This window comes from Lutjanus erythropterus, chromosome 9 (assembly GCF_056507025.1).
Source record: "Lutjanus erythropterus isolate fLutEry1 chromosome 9, fLutEry1.hap2, whole genome shotgun sequence".
NCBI lineage: Eukaryota > Metazoa > Chordata > Actinopteri > Lutjaniformes > Lutjanidae > Lutjanus > Lutjanus erythropterus.
This window is the reverse complement of record NC_139325.1, coordinates 911,506-938,190: the sequence shown is the minus strand read 5'-3', so window position 1 is coordinate 938,190 and position 26,685 is coordinate 911,506. Positions and strand designations below refer to the sequence as shown.

Genomic DNA, 26,685 nt, shown 5'->3' with positions numbered 1-26,685 from the left:
GGGTTTGGTATAAAACCCGCCTCAGGGACTCTCCTTTCCTACACTTTGCCATGCTTGATGTAGCAGAGACCTTGACCCTGATGGCTGTGACTGACAGGATGAGTCAGCCAGTCACTCTGGTCTGTCAGCCATGTTGGCAGAGCACAGGTGTGTCCTTTGATTGAATTTGATGGGATTGTATTAAAATCTAAACCAAACAAATTACATTTACTTCATGTCAACTGAGCTTTGCCTTAATTGAGTGTCTTAAAAGGACAGTGTACACCAAAATACAGATTTTCACCCTGGTTTGTAGTGTTATTTATCTATTTAGAGTTATTCGTATGAGTTGCAGAGTATTGGACATATCAGCTGTAGGGATGCCTGCCTTCTCTCCAATATAAACTAGAAATAAAGTAATTCCTACATGAAACTGCTCACAACAAGGTCTGTGGATTATCTTGAGTAATTGAGTCATGACGTTTGGAAAGAGAAACTGATTTTAAATGTTTAAATGTAATTTTTGTTGCTCTGAGCACCACAAGCCGAGTACCATTTATTTCTTTTATATTACAGAGACAACAGACATCTCTGCAGCTGATATGTCCAAAAATCTGCAACTCACACCAAAAAAAATCTAGATGGATAAATTGCACCACAGGCCAGGGGGGAAATATTTTTTTTTTTATTTTAAAGTGAACTGTCCCTTTAAAGTACTAAGCTCCAGTACAACTCTATTTGCTGTCTTTCTGAATGATCACTTCAGTTTCACTTTAATTATACACAGCACTGCTTAGCCTTAGGCTAAGTCCTGCAATGCTAACTCAACAAAATCGGGTTTAAAGATAGGGCTGGCCCAATTTAGAATGCATCAGATAGGAACTCCAGCCTAAACAGGCAGCTAAAAGTATTTTATAATCTCTGTGAAAAGTCTTTATCAAAAAAGTTTTGGTGCTGGTGCTAAAAGCTTTTTAGAGGATTTTTCTTGTGCATGTTCAGGACTCCATTTTGCCAACCCATTAAGTATTGAGGGCATCTGAGCATTTCAGCTTAATTAGATAGTTACTTAAAAATCCTCATTATGGTAATTACTTCAGAGATGCCAATATTTCACTGGAGCTGCTGTGATGTCTTTTTTTTCCCTCCTTGCCTGAGAGAGTTGGCACTGCTTCTCTGCTAAACAGGGGATTGAAGATGGAAATGCTCAAACAAATGTTTATATATTACCACATACAACATATTGTATATTTGTGCTGTTCTTTGAAGAGTAGTTCTCGAATAAGTGTTTAATGAACTTCAGATATCTTCCTGTGTGTGTGTTTAAGTGTGAGAGTTAAAGACACTGTACACTTTAAGTAGTGACATGAAGGTGTTTACTGTCTAAGCTCCATCCTGGCAGCTGTTTCTCACCCTTCTGCTGATAGTTCTCTTACCAATGTTCACACTACTAGAGCTAGGTGTGTGTGTGAGTCCATGCATGTGTATTGGGTTGCAAAAAGTCTGTATGGCCCAGTGCTTCTGCATGCTGACAGTTAGCTTTCTCAGGGTGCAACTAACAAGTGCGGATATGCACACTTGAATAAGCGTACGTGCACACAGATTAATTGACTTGACATTCATTTTACTGTTTATACACACACACACTCTTTCGCACGATAGCGTTGTACAGCTTCCTTTGGGTGTCAGTGAAGTGGACATATTATGAACGTGAACACTTGACCCAATGTATGTGCACAGCCATTCCACACTCTACCTGTGATGAAACTGCTGTGAGAGCACAGGATTGGTTTTGCGAAAAGACAGTAGGGAGAAAAGAAGACAGGAAGGTCCTGCTGTTTAGTGTTGGATAGTCCTCTCACACTTCCCTCCATCCCTGTTGTTTACCAGAGTCTCTGAGTATATCTAACTTCTTGTAATTGTCACAGGCATCTTTTCCATTATAGTTGAATAATCATCCTCCTCACCCAAGCATCATCTCGAGTGATGTCAATTGGAGATGACGTCTGCACAGCAGGATCAGCTGTCAGTGGGCTTAAACTAGGGGTAGGAATCTCACTGACTGAGACGATTCGATACATATCTCGATACATGTTCAACGATACGATATATTTTATAAATCTTTAAGTGGCCAACGATTTGGTTCGATACGATACGATACAGCTCTGTCACAATACGATATGATACGATACAATATAATGCAATACAAGACAATGCAATGTGTGACAAAATTTTCATATCACGGTTTTTTAAAAAATCATATCAGTTTCACGGTATTTGACAGTATTATTTTTTTTAATGCAACAGTGTTTTTACCCACATTTTCTTCTACTGAGAACAGAATTACTGCAGTTGATTGTCTTTAAATAGCCCATTTTACTGTCATAAGGATTGTATCATGTTTTTTTCATGTCCAGACAGGTAAAAGCATGACCCCCTCAAAGTATGGTTACCATCACATGGACGACTATACAATTAAAAGTCCCCACCCACGCTAGTCAGCACCAGAAATACTAGTCATTTAAAATATTTAAAAATGAAATATGTGTCAATATTTCATTCATGCATGATGCCAGTTATCTGTTGCCGCACGGCACTAGTCAGGGCTGCGGCTCTGTCAGACAGCAGCCCCTCTCACCCAGCGCGTATGAACCAATCGCCGTGGCAACACCGGATGCTTACATCAGCAAAGTCGGACAAATGAATGTAGACTGTGACAGAATAAGCTGATATATATTTGCTCGACTGGAGAAACATGTGACCACATTAAGCACATACACAGACATAAACCTGCAGGCGGAGATGCTGTTGCTGCTGCTGCTACTAGCTGCTAATGTTAGCCACACTGTGTGTCAGGCTGGCAGCTAACGTTAGCTCTGGGTCCTTTACCTGCAGACACTGTGACCCTCTTCAGTCTGAAAAGGTGAAGCATAAGCGTGTAAGGTTTGTATTGCAAAGCGCGAAGTAGCACGCATTTCAGCGGCATTTCAAGTACGATCTGGCGATTGTAGACTGTGATTAACGTCTTCAAATGGCTCTTAATACACACAGTATTTTTTCGGACAGTGTTTAACATTATAAATTAATAAATTCTGCCTTGTGTTTTCTTAGTGACTATTCTAAATTAAATTTTGCATCTAATCAACAGAGAAATTAGTTGCCAGAAACATCCCTAGTGCACACGCTCATGCAAGCACGCCTGTGGTGTTGGTGTGCAGCAGTGAAATGGGTCCCCCGCCGCACACATTCCGGACGTTGTTTGGGCTATTCACCGGTATGGTGGTATATGAAAAATTCATATCATAATGAAAATAAAGACCAGTTTTCAGTACGAACCGGTATACAGCCCAGCCCTAATTTGTAAAGTGCTGTTAATCCTGATACTTAGTCTACACTTGAGCGTTATTAAAGTTCGGTGATGCGACGCGGTACAATGTCACTTCTATCGCTGTTTTCAGCGCCGTCTGTTAAGAGTAGACTTGCACCGATTTCAACTTTCTTAGCTGATTCTGATTTCCGATTTTTGAGGGGCCTGACCTACCGATTCCGATTTTGGTCGGTTCCGATATTAAGTCTTTCTAAGAACTGTGATTGACAGCATTCACAAACATTTTTGCAACTTTTCTTGTAAATATGTTCATAATAAGACACTGACTATTAAATATTCATTTGATACTTTCTCCAAAATCATCCAGATTACAACCAGGCCTTATTATAATTTTATATTAAGATTATGAATTGGGTGAACGTGATCTCGCGAGATCATCTCGCGGGATTTCGTGGGACACGATTTCATGTGATCTTTTGTGGAAGCGGATGTAAACAAACCGGAGACTAACGTGGTGCAACAGTTTGAAGTAAAACTTTGCCGTGAGAAAAACAAACACAGAAGTTAAACGAGTCTGGATGAGAAAATGTTTGAAGAGATGCATCAACACAGGTTGTTTATTCTTCAGCCAGAACAGGAGGTGAGATTTGAACTGTCCCTCTGTGAACAGCAGTCTGCTGCTAGCTTGCTAGCATTAGCCTGAAGTGCGAGAGAGTTTACGGCTGTTTTGTGACATTGTCAGCTGCTCTGTCTCGTTGTAGACTGTCTGTCTTCTCTTTATCCTGTTCTTGGAATCTGTCGCTGACACCATCTTCAAGCAGACGTGTCAGAGTATGTAGCTGTTATCAGCGCTGTGTTGACGTCACGGTCAGTTTGTCTGCTGCGCGCATGACGTGACCATCGTGCAGAACGTGTGTGACAATGACGGGCACAGAACCGGATTTGTGATGTTGACCGGCCGATCACCGGTCAAGGCCAGTTACGTGAAAACCGGCCCGATTCCGAGCATTGCTGATCAATCGGTGCAAGTCTAGTTAAGAGCAAATGAAAAGGAGACACAGGAGAGGGAGAAGGGAGCGCTTCTTTTGTGAGCGCGGCAGCGGGCGTGCAGTTGGGTTGTGAAGATAATGTTACGGAGCATGCGCGACAGTCGTTTCATCAGCTCTCGCGTTATTTTAGAGATGAAAACTGTAAAGCCTCAGGCAACTGACTCCTAGTCTCGCGATAGCCGATCCATCGCGCTACAATAGATTCATCTAAGGATTTGTGGCTGACTAATATCGATTGGGGAGTCTGCTACCGACATAACCGTATCTCTCGCCTGTAAAACCAGATATCCGGTCATATTGGTTTATCGTTCCCAACCCTAGCTTTAACTTCTCTGCAGTATTGATTGTTGTCTTGGAGTTTATATTTAAACAGGTGACGTCATCTACAGGCCAAAGAATGAGGGTGTAGGGTCACCAATATTACATCCCGAGTGACGAAATGGACTGTAAAAATTAGGGCTGGGTTAAAAAAAATCGATTCATTGATTCAAATCGATTTTCCTTTGCCTGGTCTGATATCGATTCATAAAATCCCAAAATCAGTCATTTAATATATGTCTTTTCTCCCATGGATATATAGTAGAGCCAGGAGTTTTAACCCTGTTAGTCTAGTGTGACCCGCCCGTGGCGCAAGATCTCCTTGTGTGAGATTTCATAGTGCGAAATCCTGTAGTATGAGATTTTGCTAACTTTAGTGTATTGGTCAGGTCATTTTTAATAGAAAGTACATGATAGGGGCAGCTGTTTAGCTCAGTTGGTAGAGCGTTCACCCCATGTATGGAGGCTTCAGTCCTCTGCAGCGGTCGTTGGTTTGACTCCCGCCTGTGGCCCTTTGCTGCGTGTCATCCCCTGTCTTCACCCTCCTTTCCTGTCTACTCTTCAGCTATCCTATAAAATAAAGGTAGGAAAAGGGTGTGGTCAGATTGAGATTTAATTACTATACATATCTTAATGTCAGAAAATGGGATCTATGTACTACAAAAGAAAGATTTAGGGTTGGGCTGATGGGCAATTCCATCATCCATCACCCATCACAATGGTACAGTCACCAATTGCTAAATCCATTGTTACTTAAAAGCCTTCTGTATTTGTGACAGAGTTGCCTTAGAATTGTTGCTTAAGTTCTGTTTTTGACATTTGAGAGAGAAAATAGAAGTTGTTCCTGCAGTTCATTGTACTTAGGGTTACAGCTATTGATTCTTTTAGTAATTGAGTAATCTATCGATTATTCTAGTACTAAGAACTAAAAGTACTAAGTAAGGTACTACATTAAAAGTAAAGTTACTTTACTTTAGTATTTTATGTAGAACATGCAAGATTTTTACTTGTAATGAGCTATTTTTAGATTGTGGTATGAATGCTTTTACTTAAGTAAAGGATCTGAGTACTTTTTTCAGCACTCCAGGTCAATGATCAGTGTTTTAGCATTCTCTCTATGACTGTGTGAATGCAACATTTTATTTATGTGGGCCCGCCTTATCAAAAAAACATCTGCCACCACAAAATTATTTTCTATTTTTGAAACTGCGCAACCCTCCAATATGTCTAGAAGAGAACCCTTAATGTGCAAAACTCTCGAGAGAATTGTACTCATTGTTTTTAGTAACATAATTCAACTTGCACAATCTTTCGCAGATCTAGGGTCTCTTCTAGACACTACCTTCTCTCTCTCATTCTCACAAACATATGACAGCAGACCTGTCTGTGAACACCATGATATTACACTTGGTAGTGTTTCCCACACAGAGATTTTTTGGGTGGACACCCAAGTATATTTTGTGTACAGTGTTGCCGTTTTTACTTTTTTTTTTATCAGTTTGAAAAGATGACAGCACCCAAGATTGATTGGTGATCATTCTGCCTTCCTCCCCATCCCTCACCTGTTTGCTCTGCTGTGTGAAGGTCTAACAGTTTTTGATAGAGAAACACACACAGAGTCGTCTCTTAATATATAGACCTACTTATGCAGTTGTATAATCTTGTAAGTGCACGTGGTTGGTGTTGATGTAATTTAGTGCCACATTCATTTCAATCGTTTTAATTGACTCATACACGCAGCTCTCTGCTGCTCTGAAAACTGAATCCTGGGTGAATATATCTGTGAGAAAAACAAGAACGCAAGTTGTGTTTTTGGGCAACTTCAGAAAGCATCCTTTCGATGAAGAAAGTAAATGGATCAGACACAGAGAGGGAGAGAGAAACGGAGAGAGGCAGGTCTGGTAAAACCGGTGATTGATGAGAGTATTGACTTTTTACTGTTGACAGTTTTGTTGCAGTTACTTACAGTTACAAGCGTAGTTGTTGTCAACTCAAGTACTTTACGAGTTACTTCACCTGTTTCATTTCACTGCACTGACCTCGCTCCATACGACTGTGCCTATGTGTATGTATGGAAGAGTTGCATAGGCACAGAGACGAGACGTGCTGAAGCCGTGTGATAATCATTACATCAAACCTGAAATGTCAGAGCTTATCAATATTTCAGTCTTAAATAATTCAGCTCAGGGGTCTGTTTAATACGGAATTTTAATACCCATCCCTACGTGAAAAAAACACAGTGCTTAGTTGTCTGATTTCAAACGAAGCCTCGAGACAAATAAATTGCCTGGAGCCTTTTTAGTAATCGTTTTACTTGAATTACTTGAGGAATTGTTATAGCCCTAATTGTACTACATGCCCAACTCTAGAAGGCACTTCTGTCTGTATGTCCTTCACATATATTGAGAACTGTTTATCAAATCTACTTCACGCTTGGCAGGTGTGTTGCTGGGGACCAAAGGACATGCAGAATAGAATTTGGTGTAATTTGCCACATATTTGTATTAAAAAAAAGCTCTGAATAAACAGAGAACATGGCTTGTACAGCTATAGAAGGAATCTCTGTCTGTCTGTATGTATGTGTCTATGCCTACCCTTTGCATATCTTGAGGACCATTCATCCGATCATCACACTTAGCGGGTGTATTGCTGAGGACCCAAGTGTCGAGTGTGCAGTTTATCAGATGATGGCATCTTGAGAATGCTGCAAGCAGCAAGCCACGCATTCCATCAGCAGCAAACCTTTGTGTCTGCATTCATAGATTTTCTGTTTTTTTGCATAATAGGCCTAAATGGTAATATGGTGTTCAATATTTTGCAGGAAGTTTCATTTTGTGTAAAAATAATTTAGTAGTGTATCCCTCTTGGGAAAAAAGATAATCACAATCGCAACCAGTGTGCACCCAGCATGGTGTGTGTTTGCTACATTCTTACTGAATAGAAATTGATGTAATATTTGCTTATGGTTTAATCATCACACATGGATTCTGACTGTGCTTGTTTATGTTTGGTTCCCTCTGCCTCAGATATCTGGAGTCTCGGTGTGATCCTGTTCATGTTGGTATGTGGCCAGCCACCCTTTCAGGAGGCTAATGACAGTGAGACCCTCACCATGATCATGGACTGTAAATACACTGTACCAGCCCACGTCTCCAGCGCCTGCAAAGAGTGAGTGATGCATGCACCTTTTGAAATAAATCTGTTGCAGAATTTACTGGCCACACTGTTACAGTAATACATGATAATATTGTGCTTGCCCTTGTGTTTTTTGATTTCTTACCCTACTCCTCCAGTGTTAGCTGCCATGCCTAAACTTTGTACCCCCCTTACCATTATATCCCTTTGTATATTAGGTTGTATATCCCAGTTTTGTCCCTCTGTCTGTGTCTGGTTTATAGTTGACATGCTCCATATGTAGGTTGGAGAACAGCTTACACCGTTACAGCTTACACTAGAGACCTGATCATATGCCACATGGTTCTATAGCTGCCATTTTGCCACCCTGTTTGTAAAACATGTTTTATACTGTATATGATATGATGAAACACAGTCAATCAATCAACAGGTATTTCACTTTGTAGTAAAACTCAACAAGCCTATGGTCCACTGTTTGGCCTGCCACATGATCATTTCATGCTCTTTGGGTGGACAGAAACAGAGTGCAAAATTAAGTCTTTTGTTGACTGGCCAAATGGCTAGTGAAAACTTTACCAGCTACTCAATAGTTCATCTTTTTTTTTGGCTGGTGGATAAAGCAAATCTACCAGCCACTTTCATATTTTATCAGCCTTTCACTGGTAGCTGGTGCTGATTTTGTGCCCTGGATGGAAACAACACTATGTATAAATCAGCATTCAGTGTTTAAGACCTACAAAAAGCTCTCTATAGCTATATATTTAATATTAGCACTATGCTAATTATGTCACCATTAGTGACCTCTTTGGCATTGTTTAAATACATTACTGACTCAGTTTACACTAAATAATAGAATATTAATGAGTACAACTGTAGTGAGGTGAATAACAATGCACTATGTTCAACCACATATGAAGTTCTTTTGAAGGTCTCCTGTCTGTAAATGTAGACTGTGGGTGGTTGAACCACAGAATGTGTGAGAACTGCCTTGTGGCTAAACTAAGAAAAAAAATGCACATAAAGATAGCATTGTTACATGTTGTGTCATAGAAAATGTTATAAAACAAACTGCCACTTTTTCAGTTGTTCTTGAATGCTGCCTTTAAGTCAAATATATTTACTCACCAGAGATACACCATAGATAAATATATATCTTTATTGCAGTTTATGATATTGTTGTTTTTTGGGGGGGCTGACATGCTAATCTGCAATAAAGACTTTATCTGCAGTAAACTTGTTATAAATACCAGGCACTTAAACTTCTATACAATACCAGTATTCAAAGAACAATACTCAGTACCTCTTTCAGTAACTGAACTGAAGACTTGAAAGAGCCCTTTTTTTTCAGTAAGTTGGGTGCTTGTAATGCTGTTGAATGTTACTATGGCATTATTTAAAACATGGTATCAAAAAAGTATTGAATTATAGATTCTTTGGACAACCTTAAAGGCACATAATGTAAGTTCTGCTACTAAATGTTTCTCACAGCAAAACAATAACAAAAAAACATCCACCATTGTTGATGAAAATCTGACTTGATTCAGGCACAAATCATGTTAACAGACGATGTGATATTTTTATTTATATTTTTTATCTTATGTTTAGTCACATTTCCTCTGGAGGGGTAAACTCTTTTTCACTACAAATCTTTTTGTATGTTTGTTTTCTGGCATAACTCTCAGACTATCTTGATGACAACTGAAGCCACCCAGCTCTATTTTACAGAGGCAGTACTAGGATTAAACTGTGTCATAGTGCATTGTAGTAATCATGCAACTAGTACAGCCTAAATTCTCTTAATAATGCAATATGAAATATGCATAATAAGAAAATATAACTTAATCTAATAACCCAGGGCATCAAAAATATGTTGTTGTGCTAAAAACACAAGAAAAATATCTACCAAAATACTTGATCAGCTATAGCCGCCCCCTCAGTGATTGTACATTAGCAGGCAGTGAAACACAGCAGTAGCCACACTGATTTATTCCAGGCCCTGCAGACCAATTTGCTCCCGTAGCTGGCAGACACTAACACCCTGCCAGCAGTTTGAGCAGCCCAGCTGCAGAGCAGTACAGTCCAACTGCGCACGACAACACATGTTCCACACTCCAAATAAGTTAGGCAGTTAGGCAAATAAATTAGCAGTTGCATAATTAACCGTGTGTTAGTGAAGCACACTCTTCATTTTGTACTAATTAATTCTCTCAAGATACACTGGGGTAATTTTTGAAGCAGTATAAATTAACTTTTCTAACAACTGTGGCCAGGTTTAATCAGGAAAATATTCATGATGCTGTTTTTTTTTTTTTTTTTTTAACCTGACCCAATCTGTTGTCCACACAGATTTCTTTTCAGGTTAATGAGAGACTAAACCCTTTTGTATTTGCTATTAACCTTATCGTCCACACTGTCTTGAGTTATTTAGCCTAATTTGTGGCTTTGACAATACCCCTCGATCAGAACACCTATTACAGAGTTGATTGTAAAAGACTGTCATGCACATACTGTATATTAATACCTCTTCCACTCCTTCCCTCCCCACCATACACCCATTTTTGTCTTTTTTAAGGAGGGACAGGTGTCTTTAGGGCAGACCTGGGCATTGTACGGCCCACAGGCCAGATCCGGCCCACATGATGGTTCTATCTGGCCCGTGATGTCGAAGACAAACCACGCCATTTTACATAAGAGGCTAAAGAGACAAATGAAATTATCTAAATCGGCTTTTATTTTGAAATGCTTGTGTGGTGCGAGTGCGCTTCCTCCTCTCACAATTGATTGACGCGAGTGATGTTTGCAGTCACTGCATCTTCTGCTGAGGTGACTGAGACACACCCATGGCAGGTTGAGTGAATGGGGATTTTCATTTTGTTCATGGAACACAGTTGATGGAGGAATACACTGGAGTCACCAAATGAGCACTAAAAAGCGCAAGGTTGATGCTGAATGTCGAGTGTTTAATAAGTCATGGACTGGTAAGTATTTTTTTCACGGAGGTCAGCAATAAGGCTGTGTGCTTAGTTTGCAAGGAACATGTTGCTGTGTAGAAAACAGTATTATTTGTTGTCAAAATTTTTGTTTTATTGGCATTAACATCCACACTGAATCATTCAAAAAACAAAACAAAAGTACTCCTGTTCTCATGAATTGAAAAAAGTAACCTACACATGTGTTTATAGGTCAGGACAGGAGATATTGTACTATTTGGATTTTTTCCCATCAGGTTTGTTTTGTTGCGCAACAGTTCTTGTCAAAGAAGCAAACAGGAGTTCATGATGAGTTGTGTCCAAGCATCATGTTTGTTCTGTGTGTACAAAACAGTATTATTTTGTCATGCTATTTGTTTTTGGCACTGAGAAGCCAGAAGCCAGCCACAGTGGATTATTAAAAAACAAACTAATGTTCTCATCTGAAAACAGTAATTTGTGCATTTTTTTGGTATATTTTATATCTGGCTGTCATGCAGCTAACACTTCTTGTCAAAGATAAAACAGGTATACAGAATGGGTTGTGTCCACAGCATCCCTGGTGTGCTGCTTTAGATTACCTGTACAGTATTTTCAAAGACTCCTGCATAATTTAATGTTCTTAATAAGATGCTGTTTGGAATGATTTTCAATATAATAAATACTGAAGACTAAGAGTAAGTGCACAGTATGTTTTCTATATTTAATCTTAATGATAAAATTGAGGTACAGTGTGACAAAAATTTGTGCGGCCCCCGGCAACAATCAGGGCTTCTCATGTGGCCCCTTAGGAAAAATAATTGCCCACCCTTGCTTTAGAGGATGATAGCAGGTGAACAGTATATGCCACATAGATGTACTATACATCATGTGAAAGCTGGGAACCTTAAGAATGATTTGAGATGCAGCTCTGCACTGTATGTCAAGTTTATTAAACCATAAATCTGTAAATCAACACTGTTTGAATAGGCACTATTCAGATTTTGAAAATATAGTGTATAAGGGCTAAAATCAGTATGATGGAAGTATATGATGGACATTTCCATGCTCTAACACTGCTCTCATAAGTTTTTGGGTTGATATCATTTATCCTCACAGAATGGGTGCAAAATCCAACCTTTTTTTCTCTTTTCTTTTTGTTGTTGTATTTCAAATAAAATATATATATGTAGAAACAAAGAGACCCACTCATGAATAATAAAAATTCTATAAAGTGTAATAAAATATATATTCAAAACAGAAAAGTCCCACCCCAAAGAATATAACCATTTTTGAGCACCTGAGAATTGATAAAAATGGTCAAAAATCCCTCCAAAATTTCTCATTAAAATGCCACAACCTTTAAGAATGCATACTTGCCATTCCAGTTTTACCCTTGTCATTTAGCCCCCTTCTGGACAATTTAGTCATTTAGCCCCCTTCAAATTCCATTGTTTAAAATCTGAGCCCGCTACAGCTTCTGAAAGACACTGATGTCAGCCGAGAATGTGGATGTCCCCATGGAATTGAAGAGGTTAAAGTGGGTCATAACTGACAACCTGTCAGAACTGAAAACTAAAACATTTCAGAAATGGGAAGCCACTGTTGTTTCAGTTTAACACCCATATGTTTTTCAATTGACGCAGTGTATTTTGAGTGGTTTCCACAGGCTTTGAGAAATGACTCCAGAACCACTGTGCGCAAAGTGTTGTCAAGGCCAATTCTTAATTTCCACTCTTACTGCACATCAGCATATTTTTAGACACAGGAAATAAATGCTTATCTCCTGAGTCGAAGGAGAGATCTGACTAGATTGAAGTGCTAAGCTGAAGCAGCTGTGAGCAATCTGATGGGCTTAAACTTCATAGCAGACGAGCTATTTGTTGCATGCTGAGTCCCAAGCTTATATTTTTACCATGTCACTCACTGGTAAATTATCTTCGCATATCACCATTTTGGATTTCCAACCAGCCCATGCTGATGCTGCAGTGGTTACTCTTACCACAGTATAGGATTTGTGTGGCTTCACACAGTTTTCTTAACATTGCCAATTAGAAAACAACTGAGCAAGACCCAGGCATTTCCAATACTCAGTATCAATATTTACCAATATATCAATATTTTTGACAACACTATACCACACTACATACTGATCTACTGATCAGTATGGCCCATTTCATACATTTAGGTAATGTTTTCTGCTGCCAGTCCTGTTATGTTATATGATTGTTTGTTCTTCTCAGTACAGCCTCATGCATTTTGTACCCTTGGCCTAAAGAGTGGGGCAGTGACACATTGCTATTATAGATCTTAGTCATAAGTGACAGCATGGTGCGCTATTTTACATTTTTCAGAGGAGACAAGCAAAAGTATGACTTATGAATACTGAGTTCTGTGATGTGATGGAGTTCTACTGATTAAAGGCAGCTTGTGAAGTTTTCTTGTAAACAAACTAATTGGTGTTTTTCTTTTTATTTATTTATTTATTTTTTTACATTACCACATAAAAACAAACATTTTTGATAAGGATCCCTGAGACTTTTTCTTTTAGTTTTCTTTCGAACTAATCATGTCTCTTCTGTGGACAAACTGTGAAATGTTTCAAAACATATATTAGGTATTTATTAGGTCATTAATGCTGTGTATGCTATTTATTGGCTGGTATATGTTGAACCGCTATAGAGATAAGACTTGCAGAGTGTAAATTATTACCTGTTGTGGTATAAAGAGCTGCAACGATTAATCAAATAATTGATTTTTACTCGATTATTAAAGTAATCGCCAACTATTCTGATAGTAAATCAGTTTGAGCTTTGGGGGAACACTTATATTGTGTTCACAATTTTCTGACATTTTTAAAACAAACAACTATTAATTGATTAATCTAGAAAATACTTGACCAATTAATTGACCATGAAAATAATCATTAGTTGTAATGCCAGTGGTATATATTGTATTATTCAGATATCCCCAAGAGTTCTGTTATGTTATTTCAAGTTAGTAATATCAAATATAATTCAAATAACTGATTAACAGTCCTCAAAAATGTCTTTTAAGCATATTTTTTGAGTTCTGTGTTGATGTCTACTGAAACACCTCACATATATTAATTGTGCAGGTCCTACCAAATGGTTTTAACCAATCCATGAACAGATTTTGCTCAGTTGTCCATCACACACTGATGTACCATTCTAAGCCAAGGTGAATCTAGAGAGGAGCCAACTCAAGAGATGTACCATAGTAGATGTGCCTAATTTACTTTGGTTTAGCAAGGAAGGGTAGAGACAAATGGAGTGGTTGATTTGTGGATAGGTAGTCATTGTAAAGATAGACTGTATTGGCCTTTACTGGTGTATGCAGGTAAACAGAAACTATTGTTAAAATGCTGCTATCATGTTTAATCTAGAGAGAGGATAGTGTAAACGCTGTGGCCATCGGAGGAACACAAGTTGCTTCTACAACGTCTGCTCTCAGTGTGACTTGTGGCTAATTGGGAGAACAGAGCTTGTCCACTGCCTCATGTTAAAGGACTGAAATAGAAAAGGGTTGGGAGAGACAGAGAGAGGAGACTTGGAGAATGGGAGTCATAAACACAGAGCTATTGTGTGTATCAGTCATTAAAAAAAGCGAGCTATTGTTTATATAGAAGAGTGAAAAGGCTACAGGTGGATGCTAGAAATTGAGGCTCACAGAATGAAAGAACAAAACCAAAGTGAAAATGATATTGAAGTTGAACAAGTTCAAACCTGTCATGGTTTTCTGTTCCTCTTTCCTCTCTTCTCCTCTTTTCTCTTGTCTGATCATCACTTACTGGTGACACAGCAGGGAACCAGCAAATCCAAAGCTGTTGATGCAATATTGTAGTCATCAGGCTATATCCAGGCTCAGTGTAACTGTTCCTGGAAAGAGGTGGTGTTTTAAAGCAAAGAAGGACTATGATGTGTTGTAGAGCGAGACAAGAGACAGGGAGACAAAAGCGTGGAAAAAAGGTGAGATTCAGTTAGCTTTGCACAGAAACGATCTCTAGAAATTTCCTTCAGAGGGCTACTTTTTACTTTTATGCTCTAAGTACCTTTCAGAGCCTGTACTTTTCACTTTTACTTGTGTAAAGAAGCAGTACTTTTGCTTTAACCAGAGTCTCTTTTTACATAAGTAGTTGTACTTCTGCTTGAGTGAAAAAAATGTGTGTACTTTCACCACCTCTGTCCGAAACAGATATCACAGTTGCTATATGCAATGATTTCTCAATGCTGGTCATGCTATGAGGAGCCAAATCACACTCCTTCAGAACTATAAATTTAATTACCCATCTTTAAAGCTGTCATCCCGATCATTCCATTGAATTTGTGAAGAACAAAGAGAAACTGGCGCTAGTGAGAACAACCTGTCAGCAGTATTTTTCTTATTTTGCCTGGTGAATGTGTACATTTTGAAAAGCATTGTATATTATGTCTGCACCTGCCAGTGGCTCATCACAATAAGAGTAGGCATAATAATGTTAATGAAAACTACAGGAGAGACTTAATGTTCTCTGCAAATAGGTGGAAAAATATGTGCCTATGTTGGTATCAGCATTGATACTTGGCTAAAATTACTTTGAAAATATGGGCATATCGGTCATCAATAAATCCAATATTGTTGGTCCCTTATTTGAAATTTATTGAGATTTATATTCCAGCAGCATCAAATGAATGGTCATTAGGTAAGTGAAGTACAATAGTGAAGTGCAGAGTGTGGTCAAAGCCTGCTGTTTCAAACACAGGTGGCTGCACACTAGGTGAGCTAGTCAGTTAATTGTTTAAGTGGCTTGTATTTGACTTTTGCTTATGTTCTGCAGCACCCTTTGACAGAAGGAATAAAAGGATTGCCAAAGAGTCAGAGGCCTTTTAAGTGATGAGGTTAGAGGGGCAGGTTTCTCCAGGACTCTAGTTTGCCTTTGACATTCTGCCAGTAATTATAAACTGGTTCTTTTGATTCTAAGTGGGCTCCGTTTTAGATGTGGGTGTCAAGGTTTGCTGTAAGACTCTACTTGGATGCTGTCATCCCAGCTCCCATGAGGTCTACAGTCCTGGGGCCGTGCTACAGAAACATCCTATCTTCAGTCCTAAGATAGGAAGAATGTAAGAGAATTTTTGATATTACAGATGCAAATCTTAGCTTAAGCTCAGATAGGAACATTGACTTTGTACAAAGTTTCCTATGTCAAGGTGTAATTACCATGGTCATCAAACAGTTAAGATAGGATCTGCAATTTGAGAAGTTTCTGTAATAGGGCCCCTGTTTTCAGCCTGCTTTTTTTGGCAAGTCACCGGATCATCACTAGAGCTACAACGGTCAATCTGTTAATTGATTATCAATCGATTCATTAGTTTGAGCACTTTTTAAAGAAAAAAAAATCAAAATGTTCTGATTCCAGCTTCTTAAATGTGAGTATTTTCTGGTTTCTTTACTGCTCTATGATAGTAAACTGAATATTTTTGGGTTGTTGGCTAGACAAGGCCTTTGAGGACACTGACACTTTGAAACACTGATCAATATTTTTCACCATTGTCTGACATTTTATAGGCAATAACTATTAATCGATTAATCAAGAAAATAATCAACTGATTAATCAACTATGAAAATAATCATTAATTGCAGCCTTAATCATCACAGTCTTGCCTTTTTCTGTTGCTGTGTTTCTGTCTGTGGTGTGTCTGTGTGTCTCTATCTTTCTGCTCTTCCAGTCCCTGTTGACTCACCAAAATGCATTTACACGCCTCAATTAATTATTCACCAGCTCACCTTTGCGGTTCCTCCTCCTTCTGAGCTTTGTTTGTTTTTGTCATCCTTGATTTTAATTTCTAGAGATAAGACTCAAAATAAAATGTTTATCTTACATGCCCACTGCCCACCTTCCCTCCCTGCCACAGCCATCATCAACCTCATTAACAAAGAGAGAAAATGTAATGTAGCTCTCGTCTATGTCATGGCTTGATGTGTGGATGGTGATTGTGTGGACTGTTCCTGAGCCAATCACACCCCAACAGAACACTATGTTCCTTCGTTTCCTGTCATTACTGTCCAAACCATACAGAGTGCGCACACACACACACACACACACACACACACACACACACACACACACACACACACACACACACACACACACAAACACTCAACCTCCTTTTCTCTGTTTGCTTTGCACGTCACAGACACTGAGATGCGTCAGAACTGGGATTTAGCCAGTTCATCACCGGTTGTTTTTCATTGTTTGAATCTGAAGGAGTGCAGAAAATATCCTTGCCTATTTTTCTCTCGCGACCCCCGTTCACTCACTAACACTTTGTCTGGCTCGTGGGTTGGTGGGATTGCTCACACACAGGAGGACACACACCTTCCTATCAGAATGTGCGGACTAGCTTATTATACACTAGTGTGAATGTGTGTAACCTGTGGTGAAATAAAATATAAGAGCAGGCAGCCCAGTGTGACTGCAAGTCTTCCACAGCCTCTCTCTGTATAGGTCCCGAGGGAATGAGAAAGAGACGGATGAGACAAGACAGCCATTTGTAGGAAAGCAAGTGTTGGTGAGAGTACCACATAGAGTGAGAGTTCAAGAGGGCATCCTGTTTTGTTTGTGCTGTAACACCAGTGCTGTCTGTTGCTTCTAAGATGTTCAGACACATTCTTCAAGTGTACACCTGCTTAGGTTTTGGGACTTGTCATTTATTTGCTGAAAGATGCTTTGGTGGATGTGATTTGCACTTAACAGGGGTGCTAATTATTTGTTGCCCTTTATAGGAGCAAAGGAAATTACTGCACAACATCAGCAAAGGGTTTCAGAGTGTAATTATTAGGACAATTAATTTGCATGCTGTTAAAAACAAATCATTAGATTTAACAATGCACACAAGTTTAGTTCTGTTGTAATGCAGCAATTATATTATACACTTCCATGTTAATTTTGTCCTGTTTTTTCCTGCAATAAGACATATTTGGTCAATCATAACTAGTGATGTCACTCCTGAACACAGCCAGACGGCAACGTGACAGCAATGTCAGGTCACCTTTTTGTCAGTGCCTCACAGCAGCCAGCGTTTTTTGATGAAGTCCATATCAACTGCACCCAGATATTTCACAATCGTTTTGATCAAATACGTGTATCGAACAATATTGTTTGGATGACTGTCAGTGCTTTCTTAAAATATTAGGCTATTTTTGATGAATATTCATCAGTAATGTGGATGTAATGACTCAGTGGGTAAAGGCAGTAATAGAACAGCTAGAAGAGTCACCAAAATGACACCACTTTGCTGTAATACAGCCTTTAAACATAGTAAAGGTCAACACTTGTTATATCACATTATAATGATATCTAAAATCTAAGTCTTTTTGCATTACATTTTTCATTTTCACAGAAAAAAAAGACAAAATCATAGTGATGTGACATTTGTTGGGGTTTGTACTAAACAAATATGTTTTCTGACATCTGGAGAACGTGACTTGCAGGCTAGGACTCTGCAGCTATACAGTTCTCACTGTTTTGTCACACATTTTACCAAAAACACTGCAGCTCCTGCAATTTGGATATTGCACGTACAAGTCCACAAAGATGCACAGCTGCTGGTGCAAACAAAGCCTATAGCATGTCACAGCAAGTAGTTTAACTATTAAGATTTCCAAAAGTATGGAAGTATTAGTACTTTTTCAGTACCACATATTTAAAAACAATACAATACAATTCTGACTTTATGACTATAGATTCATCTAAGCAGACCAAGGCTGCAGAACTTTTTGACTGAATCTGAGCTAGTCTCTCCACATCTACTTGGTATGAAGCCATGCCTGATTTGGCTGGCATCTTCATGACATATCCAAACTGTATTACAGGCATCTTGTTCCATGATACAAAACTTATTTTGAACAACATGGTGTAAATTTGAAATACTGTAGATGCAAATACTGTTGATGCTACAATTCTGCCAGTGGATTTTGAAATTTGATGCTGGCATGTCTTCATCTTTTCACCACCAAAGCCAACAGATAATTGAACCTTCTAGCAACTTTTGTTTGTGAACCCACAGCCTGATAGAACTTATGCCTCTATGCTGTAGGTTTTTAGTATCATTCACAGCTTAGTTTAAACACACATAAAAGAGTCATAGTATTACATTTGGATGACACGTCTTCATTACAGGAAACACAACAAGTGAAGGTTATTTCTCTGAACATTGTAAACAGCACATCCCAAACATGCTCACTCACATCTGCCTGACACACAGAGATTGTCTCCTGAATTGACAATGAAGCTGTAGGTTTGTTTGAGATTAAACTGCACTTACCATGTGCATTATTATGACGAAACTATGTCCCAAATTGACAGTTTTCCTTTTTGTATTTCAAATAGATTTTTGACAACTTGGAGGTCAATAGCACAGGTACACTATATGAGGCTGTGGCAATATTAATTAGTTGATTTTGGTATTTCCAGGGAATTCGTGATAATAACATTAAAACACAAAATGATGCAGCTGCAACTTTTTAACTTTTAAAAGTGTTTCTTTTTTGAAAAGCATGGGCTTGAAAGTGGATTTTGAAGCCTGAAAATAACAATTGGTTCTTAAGTATTGATCAGGAGCAACGCCTCTACAGGTCTGTTTGTGTTCTTTTTTTTTTCTTTTGCTCTGACGCAGTAAAACCACACTTCCTCTCCTCTAGAGCTGAATTTGTGTTGTCCTGCATGTGTACTTAAATGTACTGTCTTACATTTTACTTTTATTGTACATGTTAACTTATGATATATGTTGTTTTATTATATTTTTTAAGTTAAGTCTTCTTAACATCCAGTCAGGAAGAACAGATTCTAGTGTGACTTGTGACAAGAGCTGCAACTACTAATCAATTATAAATCGACTATTAAATTAATTGCCATTTTCATAATCAATTAGTCAGTGTGAATAATTTTCTTTAAAAAAATTAAAAGTTCTCTGATTTCATCTTCTTAAATGTGAATATTTTCTGCTTTCTTTACTCCTTCATGCCAGTAAACTGAATATCTTTGAGTTGTGGACAAAACAAGACATTTAAGGACATCACTTTGGGCTTTGGGAAAACTCATGAATATTGACCCTGACCAAGAAACTAAAAATCAGTCAATTTGTCTGTCCATACTTTCATATTCAACAAGTGCATCTCTACATGCTGTTTCAAGTATACATCTGTGGCGACGTCTGAGCATGTGTGTGATGAACCAACTTAGCAGTACAGTGTTTGTTATCAGTGTGCTGCTGGCAGTATGCAGATAGTCGGTCCTCCCCTGCTGCCTCTGTCTCCCCTCCACTGCTCTTGCTGTTACTGCTGCTGCTGGTTGGAGTCCTCGGGGAGCCTGGCTCGCTCTGACTAATCCCCAGCATGACTGACAGACAGCCGAGCACCACTCTGCCCAGCCTGTTAGCCTGTAGCCTCCATCCCATGGTCTGCTCTCTCTTGAGGATTGGATGGAGTTGGAAAAAATGAATTCAGTAAAACCAAAATGAGTTGAAATGCTCCAGCTTGGTTGCACATGTTTCTCAGTTTTATATGTGTGAATATGTAGGAGGATGGGTGTGTTTCTGTGCAGTTGTCACAACAAGACCTGTATCAGTAAAACTTATTTAGCTTTTTGTGGTGGTTTCATAACCGCCACAAAAAGTACCACTTGTGGTTCAAGTCAACCCACATTATTGTGGGTCCTGTAGTTCAACAGAGGCATTACCTATTGAATAAGGCCTTGAAAGGCCAGATTATTTGAATGAAAATAGATTTGTTTTGTAGACATTAGTCTCCTAATGAAGAACTTCTTCATTTGAAGTAAGCTACCTCCTCTGATTTCTTGTTGTTTCTTTTTTCCTCTTTGTCAGTGTGTCATCTGCAGAATGTACAACCTCAGATTAATGCCTCTTTTTCTGCCTTATTATGCAGATGACAATGATGGCTTTACTCCTGGATGCATGATGCTTTTTCTGTCTTTTCGGTAGATTCCATATCCCACCTAATCCTATTAAATTGCAATCTCAGCTTTCAACAGTGTCGTTTGTGTGGAATTTAAGCTGCCAGCTGACCAGCTGTAGTTTCACATCCTCTGCTCAGTCAAAGCCTACGTCTGGCACAGTCTGTCACTGTACATTATACAACATATATTTAATGCTCCATCTGCTCTTCCTCAACATACCAACAAAGCAGGTTGGTTTGTACTCGAACAACAAGTCCTGGTTCAGCAGACAGCTGTAACGTTGGCTACATCACAAAAAGAATGTGTCCACCCGGGGAGACTGGTGGCAGATTTACTGAGCTGCTTATAAACGACTGTTAGGGCTGTAAAAGCATTTGTCATTCATCTTTTCAAATGAAGCAGGGTATTTACTAGGGATGTCCCAAGCCGATCCTCAGGATCAGTTTAGAGGCCAACATGGGCATATTTTAATGGATCAGCATCGTCTAAAATAAAGCTGATCTTTTCTTTTTACTGTGTTTTGCCCACCTGCCCTCAGCCTGCTGCTGTCACAGCCCGCTGGTCTACTTTACAGCAGCCAGGCTCTACACTACAAGCATTTCGCTCCATATATGAGTGTGAATTATTGTGTGAATGTGAAAAATAATTTAGTCGCACTGGGTATTGACTCAGTTCTGACTCTAAGGTTGGAAAAATGCATGGTTTTGCTAAGCTCTGGCTTTATGTCTTCTCTATTTTATCAGTAAAGAGCAGTGTACAAAACATTAAGCTTGCAAGTAAGTTGCGATGTTTAAATCACAACAGTTAACGTAAATTTAACCCATCCCTGTGAACTGTGCACTGCTTTGTAATTTTGTCCAGTCACCACAACTTTTGTGTAAATTTGACCAAACATTATGGCTTCTTGTGAGTTCCACCAGTCATAGTCATAGTCCCCCGTGCAAACGTCATATATGTATGTCTCAATTAACCAACTCAGTGTTTTATTTACTGTTTGTATGTGTGTATTGAAAAGAACACAAGGGTTGTCATTGTTATTTAAATATATCAATGTTATGTGCATTTTAATATTTTATAATTTAGTGCCGTTTTGACTGAGTTTGAGCTCCAAAAAGATTTAGCTTCTTTGTGGAATACCACCTAGATGCATGTGCTCATTACAAATAAAGAACACTCAAAACAGTGTGGTTTTATTCTCCTTGGAACAGATTCAATTTTTAATGAATTCTGCAAAAGAAAGCTCAATTTTATTATTATTATTTTTATTTTTATTTTTTATTTTTGCAAATTTCACTTGTTTCAGCAATTTCATTGTAAAAATTCCTAAAAAAAAACATGCATGCAGTTTTTAGACGTGACGTGAGGCATTTTAGGCCACAACAATCCCAAAAATAGCCGGGACTGAACTTTAATTCATATCATATCAGTGATTTATATCAAGTTCATAGTTTCGAATTAGAAGAACCTTCGATATTTGGGTCAAGTATCTTGTGAGGTTGGCTAACTTTGGAAGGCTACACTTGTTTTTTCAATTTTAATTATCATAACAGACTTTTCATAGTAGGGTATGCAACGACACTGTCACTAAATCAGACTGATGCTGGACTTATTTTATGTAGCCTGTGTCTTCATAATTCAGTATTCAACTGAAGTACGATTTCTCTGCTAGCAGACAAGAACTTATTGAGGAAACCAGTAAAAAATATGTGACAATTTTAGTCATGCACTTCTACCTACAAGAAGGGAAACTAGGGGAGAGGAAAAAATGGACACTACAGGCAAAGTCATGGCTGTGTTTTCCGTCTGTGGCAAACAGGTGCTCCTCAGCATCATCTCATCACAAACATCTTTTCAACTCCTCCGACAGATACTGAGTTTTGATTTGTCTTCAAAGTTTTCCACCAGCAGCAACAATAAAACCTGTGGCCTGAATTGTTTTAAACATTATTTCAACAGCAACATAGACATAATTTGTTCATTAACAGTCAAGATGAAATTATACAGTGGGCACTTCAGTCTTAAAATGTCACCATTGTATAATGAATGTCTGTCCCTCAGGGCCTGTAGGTTACACTGCTTTATGCTTATTAAATTCAAAATCTTTGTTTTACTCTGAAAGCCAGGGGTGCTCATCCTCATTAAATTACAAAGCGATCAGATTCCACCAAAACAAAGTGAAGGCACAGTTCAACACCAGAAGGGCAAGATTGATGTGACAGTGTTAATGTTTTGAGGAGCAGAGTTGTAGAATCCCACCAGTCACTCATCAATAGTTCTGACTACATGGTGCTGATGGGTCTGTTCCCTCGGGCTGAAGGGGCAGGTGGCGGAGCAGGTGGAGACCTTCAAGCACCTAGGAAGCAGTCAGGCAGCACCAGCACTTTGTAAGCATGCAGATGGAATCTATTTCTCCTCAAGTAACTCATCTAATCTGTTCTCACTATGAACTAAACACCCAGGCACAGCTCTCTTGCACTCCAGAGTAGGCCACATGCTCAAGGATCATTAATCAAGCTGCCAAAGTGACCAGCATCAACCAGAATCAAATGTCCAGTTTGTCTGATGGAAACCACATCCCTCAGTCACACTCACATCAATTAAACTGATCATGTGTAACCATTTAAAGGATTTCTATGAATTTAAGATTCAGATTAATTAAAACATTTATCCTTTCTGTCCCTCCCCCCTCCTGTCCTCCTTCAGTCTCATAGATCGTATGCTTCAGAGGGATCCCAAGCGAAGGGCTTCCCTGGAGGAGATTGAGAGCCATGCCTGGCTGCAAGGGGTTGACCCATCTCCAGCTACCAAGTACAACACTCCCCTGGTCTCCCACAAGAACCTGTCAGAGGAGGAACACAACAGCATCATCCAGCGCATGGTGCTGGGAGACATTGCAGACCGAGAGGCCATAGTCGAGTAAGTTGTGCTATGTTTGTGATTCTGTCAGGTGTACAAGCTAGAGTACAAAGCTCAAAGACATCTTTTAATTCTTGCACACAAGGATGTAATGCCAGTTGGCAATACTCTGCAACATTGCTTTCATATAAGCTTTGTGCTATACCCTGCCATTCCTCATTCATTTGCCTTAAAATGCAAAGTCTAGTAAAATGTTAGGTACCCAAACAGAATTGCAGCTGTTGACTTTGTCAGTCAAAACTGGTCATGGAGATTCTGCACTTGATAATATAATGACCAAGACTTGCAAACTACTATCAGTCAGAGCAACAGAGATGAGCAGTGAGTGGTGTTTTGGTGTGCGTATGCTTAGAAGACGTTTGAATTCAGGGACTGCCTGTTTTGAAGAACACCACTGATTAAAATAGTAGCTTTTAGAGGAAAGAAAGCTAATAGACTGAACCTGCACCTCCACTCCAGCTGACACAGATTCCATTTTAGCATAATCATGTTTCCTTGCCCATAGCCTAACAAAGATAACATTAATGGTGTTCAGGCAATCCTTATTGGTTTTTTTTCTCTTTCTAGTTCTACTTTTTTAAACCATTGTGGTGTGTGCACTGCTTAACATTTTAAATCTTTTATAACATAATAAGTGCTTAGGCTAGGTTAATAGTAAATACAGTATATCCTGATAATTCCATCTGTATTAGGTATAAAAGCAGCCATCTAGTGACTCACAACATATCCAGGCTGCTAATGAAAACCAGTTGCAGGCTCAGACAGCACTGTGTGGGGGAGTGTTGTTTCAGGTACAGGTGAGACAATCGTATACAGTCCACGAAGGCCAGTTTAAATAATTGATCCATGTGTTTGAAGGCTAAAACTCTGCACAGCAGTGTATTGCTTATGGTTTTGTAACCTTAAGTTATTACAGTCATTGTCTATCAAAAGTTATTGAGTAGAAACATGCTGTTCACATTCCAAAGTAATGTACAGGGATTTAGGTCTTACATTTATTTAATTGGCCAACTCAGTGGAAAAAGCTGAGCTAGGGACAGCTGTTTTTGTCGATGACCATGTGTTGTTGTTTTACTTGATTTTTCTGCGTTGGTACATTTGTGTTGTTTGACGCAGTGCTAATGTCGGTCTGCATGAGGCCTTATTTATGCTGTGCAGTTGTGTTTCCAGTAGGGATATTCCTAATGCCAAATTTCCCTGTTGGTTAAATGGAAATTAAAATTTAGACTAGCTGAGTAGTAGGGGTAGTAAAGGTTTCATTTGGTAGCTGTCATATCGGTTTTCTGAGTGTAACTTAACATGTCTGTGCTAAATGTGGTTGCACATTGCTCAGTTCCAGTGGTTATAATGCCACTTTATTCTGACGCAGTTTACATACAACTTCTTCTTACTTTCCACCTTGCTGGATTACATTTGGGTGTTAGCAGTAAATATTACTGCATATATTAATACATTTTGTGGCACTGCAGAGGTGTCATTCTCTAGACTTCAGACAACATCTTTGTTTAGTACAGATCCCTGAAAAGTAACGCAATTAAAACATCATAATTGTTTTAATTTGTTTTTCAATGAAAATTTGAATTATGTAAAACTTATCCTTCCTCTAATATCACAGATAATATCGCAATTGCAATATCAGTCAAATTAATTGCAGTAAGATATTTCATAAAACTTGTTCAACCCTGCTTAGAGCTGTTAAATACATTGACAAAGAAGAAAATATTGGTTGTATCCACCAGATGTGAGCAAAATAATGTGGAAGTTTTGAGAGTCTGAAATGCACAGTCCTGTTGGACCGTTATGACATTTATAAAATGCAGACTTTGAAGGAGGCAGCCCCGAAAGGCATGCGCAATATTTGTCTAGTGGGAAAAATGGACAAGAAAACAAGTAGATATTTTTTTTTGCTCAACTCTCTACAAGTAGGTGATGAAGGCTCTATAGGGCAAATTATAAATTCAAAATTTATATCTGAACTATCTATTGAAAAGATTGTTTTGAACTGAACTCTCATCAGTGTATAATCAGTCACCAGCACCTTCATTGCTAATCAAGACAAATATGTAATTTAAAAGATCCCCTCCTGCACAAACACAAATTCTTGTACAGAAATACTGAACGGGTGATTATCTGATAATTCAGCTGTAAATAATGCTCACCCACACACATCAATCAATGAAAACTAGACCTGCAGCCTGCACACAGCCACATGCATTTACTTTGATAGCAGTCACACTGCTCCATTTTGTACCTCCATAAAATGTGAGTCCACCTGTTTCTGTTTCACTATACTGACGTGTGAGGAGCCATACAAGACAACACACACAGCACTTACACGACTCCTGGGGTGTGCTGACAGACAGTCACTCGAAGAAACGTCTCATCTTTACCCTGCAGCTATGAGAGAAACCTGGTGTGCAGCTCCATGCTGAGGAGGAGAAACCGAGTTGCATGGGAGGACATTAGAGAATTAAAGAGAGAACAGCTGTTGATTTCAGAGGCGTGATTTCTAGTTCACACATGTTCCTGTCAACCATGTTTCACAGTTCACTTTATCTTCCTCTGTGGAAATACCTGTTGTTTGATGGAGACAAACACGCATGCAGTATACACACCACTTTGAGTGCTGACATTCTCTATTTGCACCTTTTACCTTTGTCTTTCTGCTCTTCCTGTGAGAGCTACAACACTACTACAAATTCATCATATTTCTGTGTACACACTAATAGGGCATGTAAATGTGTGGGTTTGTATGTTGACAGATGAGCATACATTTGTCTTAATAGATACTGTGTGATCAAGCTCGGGAGATAAACTGTACATCTGTGGCTCACAGATTTTATGAACCAGGCTTTCCTACAGAGCATCAAACTTTGATGGATCTGTTGTGGCAGACAGTGTGTGTCTGTGTGATGTTGTGTTACTACAATTGTGCTTTAACCTACATTCTCTCCTCCTGTCTGCTACAGTAGCTCTTTCATAAGCTGAAGTGTCACACAGCAGAGACCTTGCTTAGCTCTCACAGTCTGCGTGCTATAAAGA

General features: G+C 38.9%; 1 protein-coding gene across 1 annotated transcript in view; it reads left to right on the top strand.

The window, feature by feature from the left end:
* The window catches only part of snrka (SNF related kinase a), an 82,898-nt gene that overhangs the window by 42,801 nt on the left and 13,412 nt on the right, over positions 1 to 26,685 (top strand). The window contains exons 3-4 of the mRNA XM_084725891.1: positions 7,698 to 7,839; positions 23,431 to 23,643. Coding sequence (XP_084582017.1) covers positions 7,698 to 7,839; positions 23,431 to 23,643 — 355 coding nt within the window. The remainder of the gene's footprint in view (positions 1 to 7,697; positions 7,840 to 23,430; positions 23,644 to 26,685) is intronic.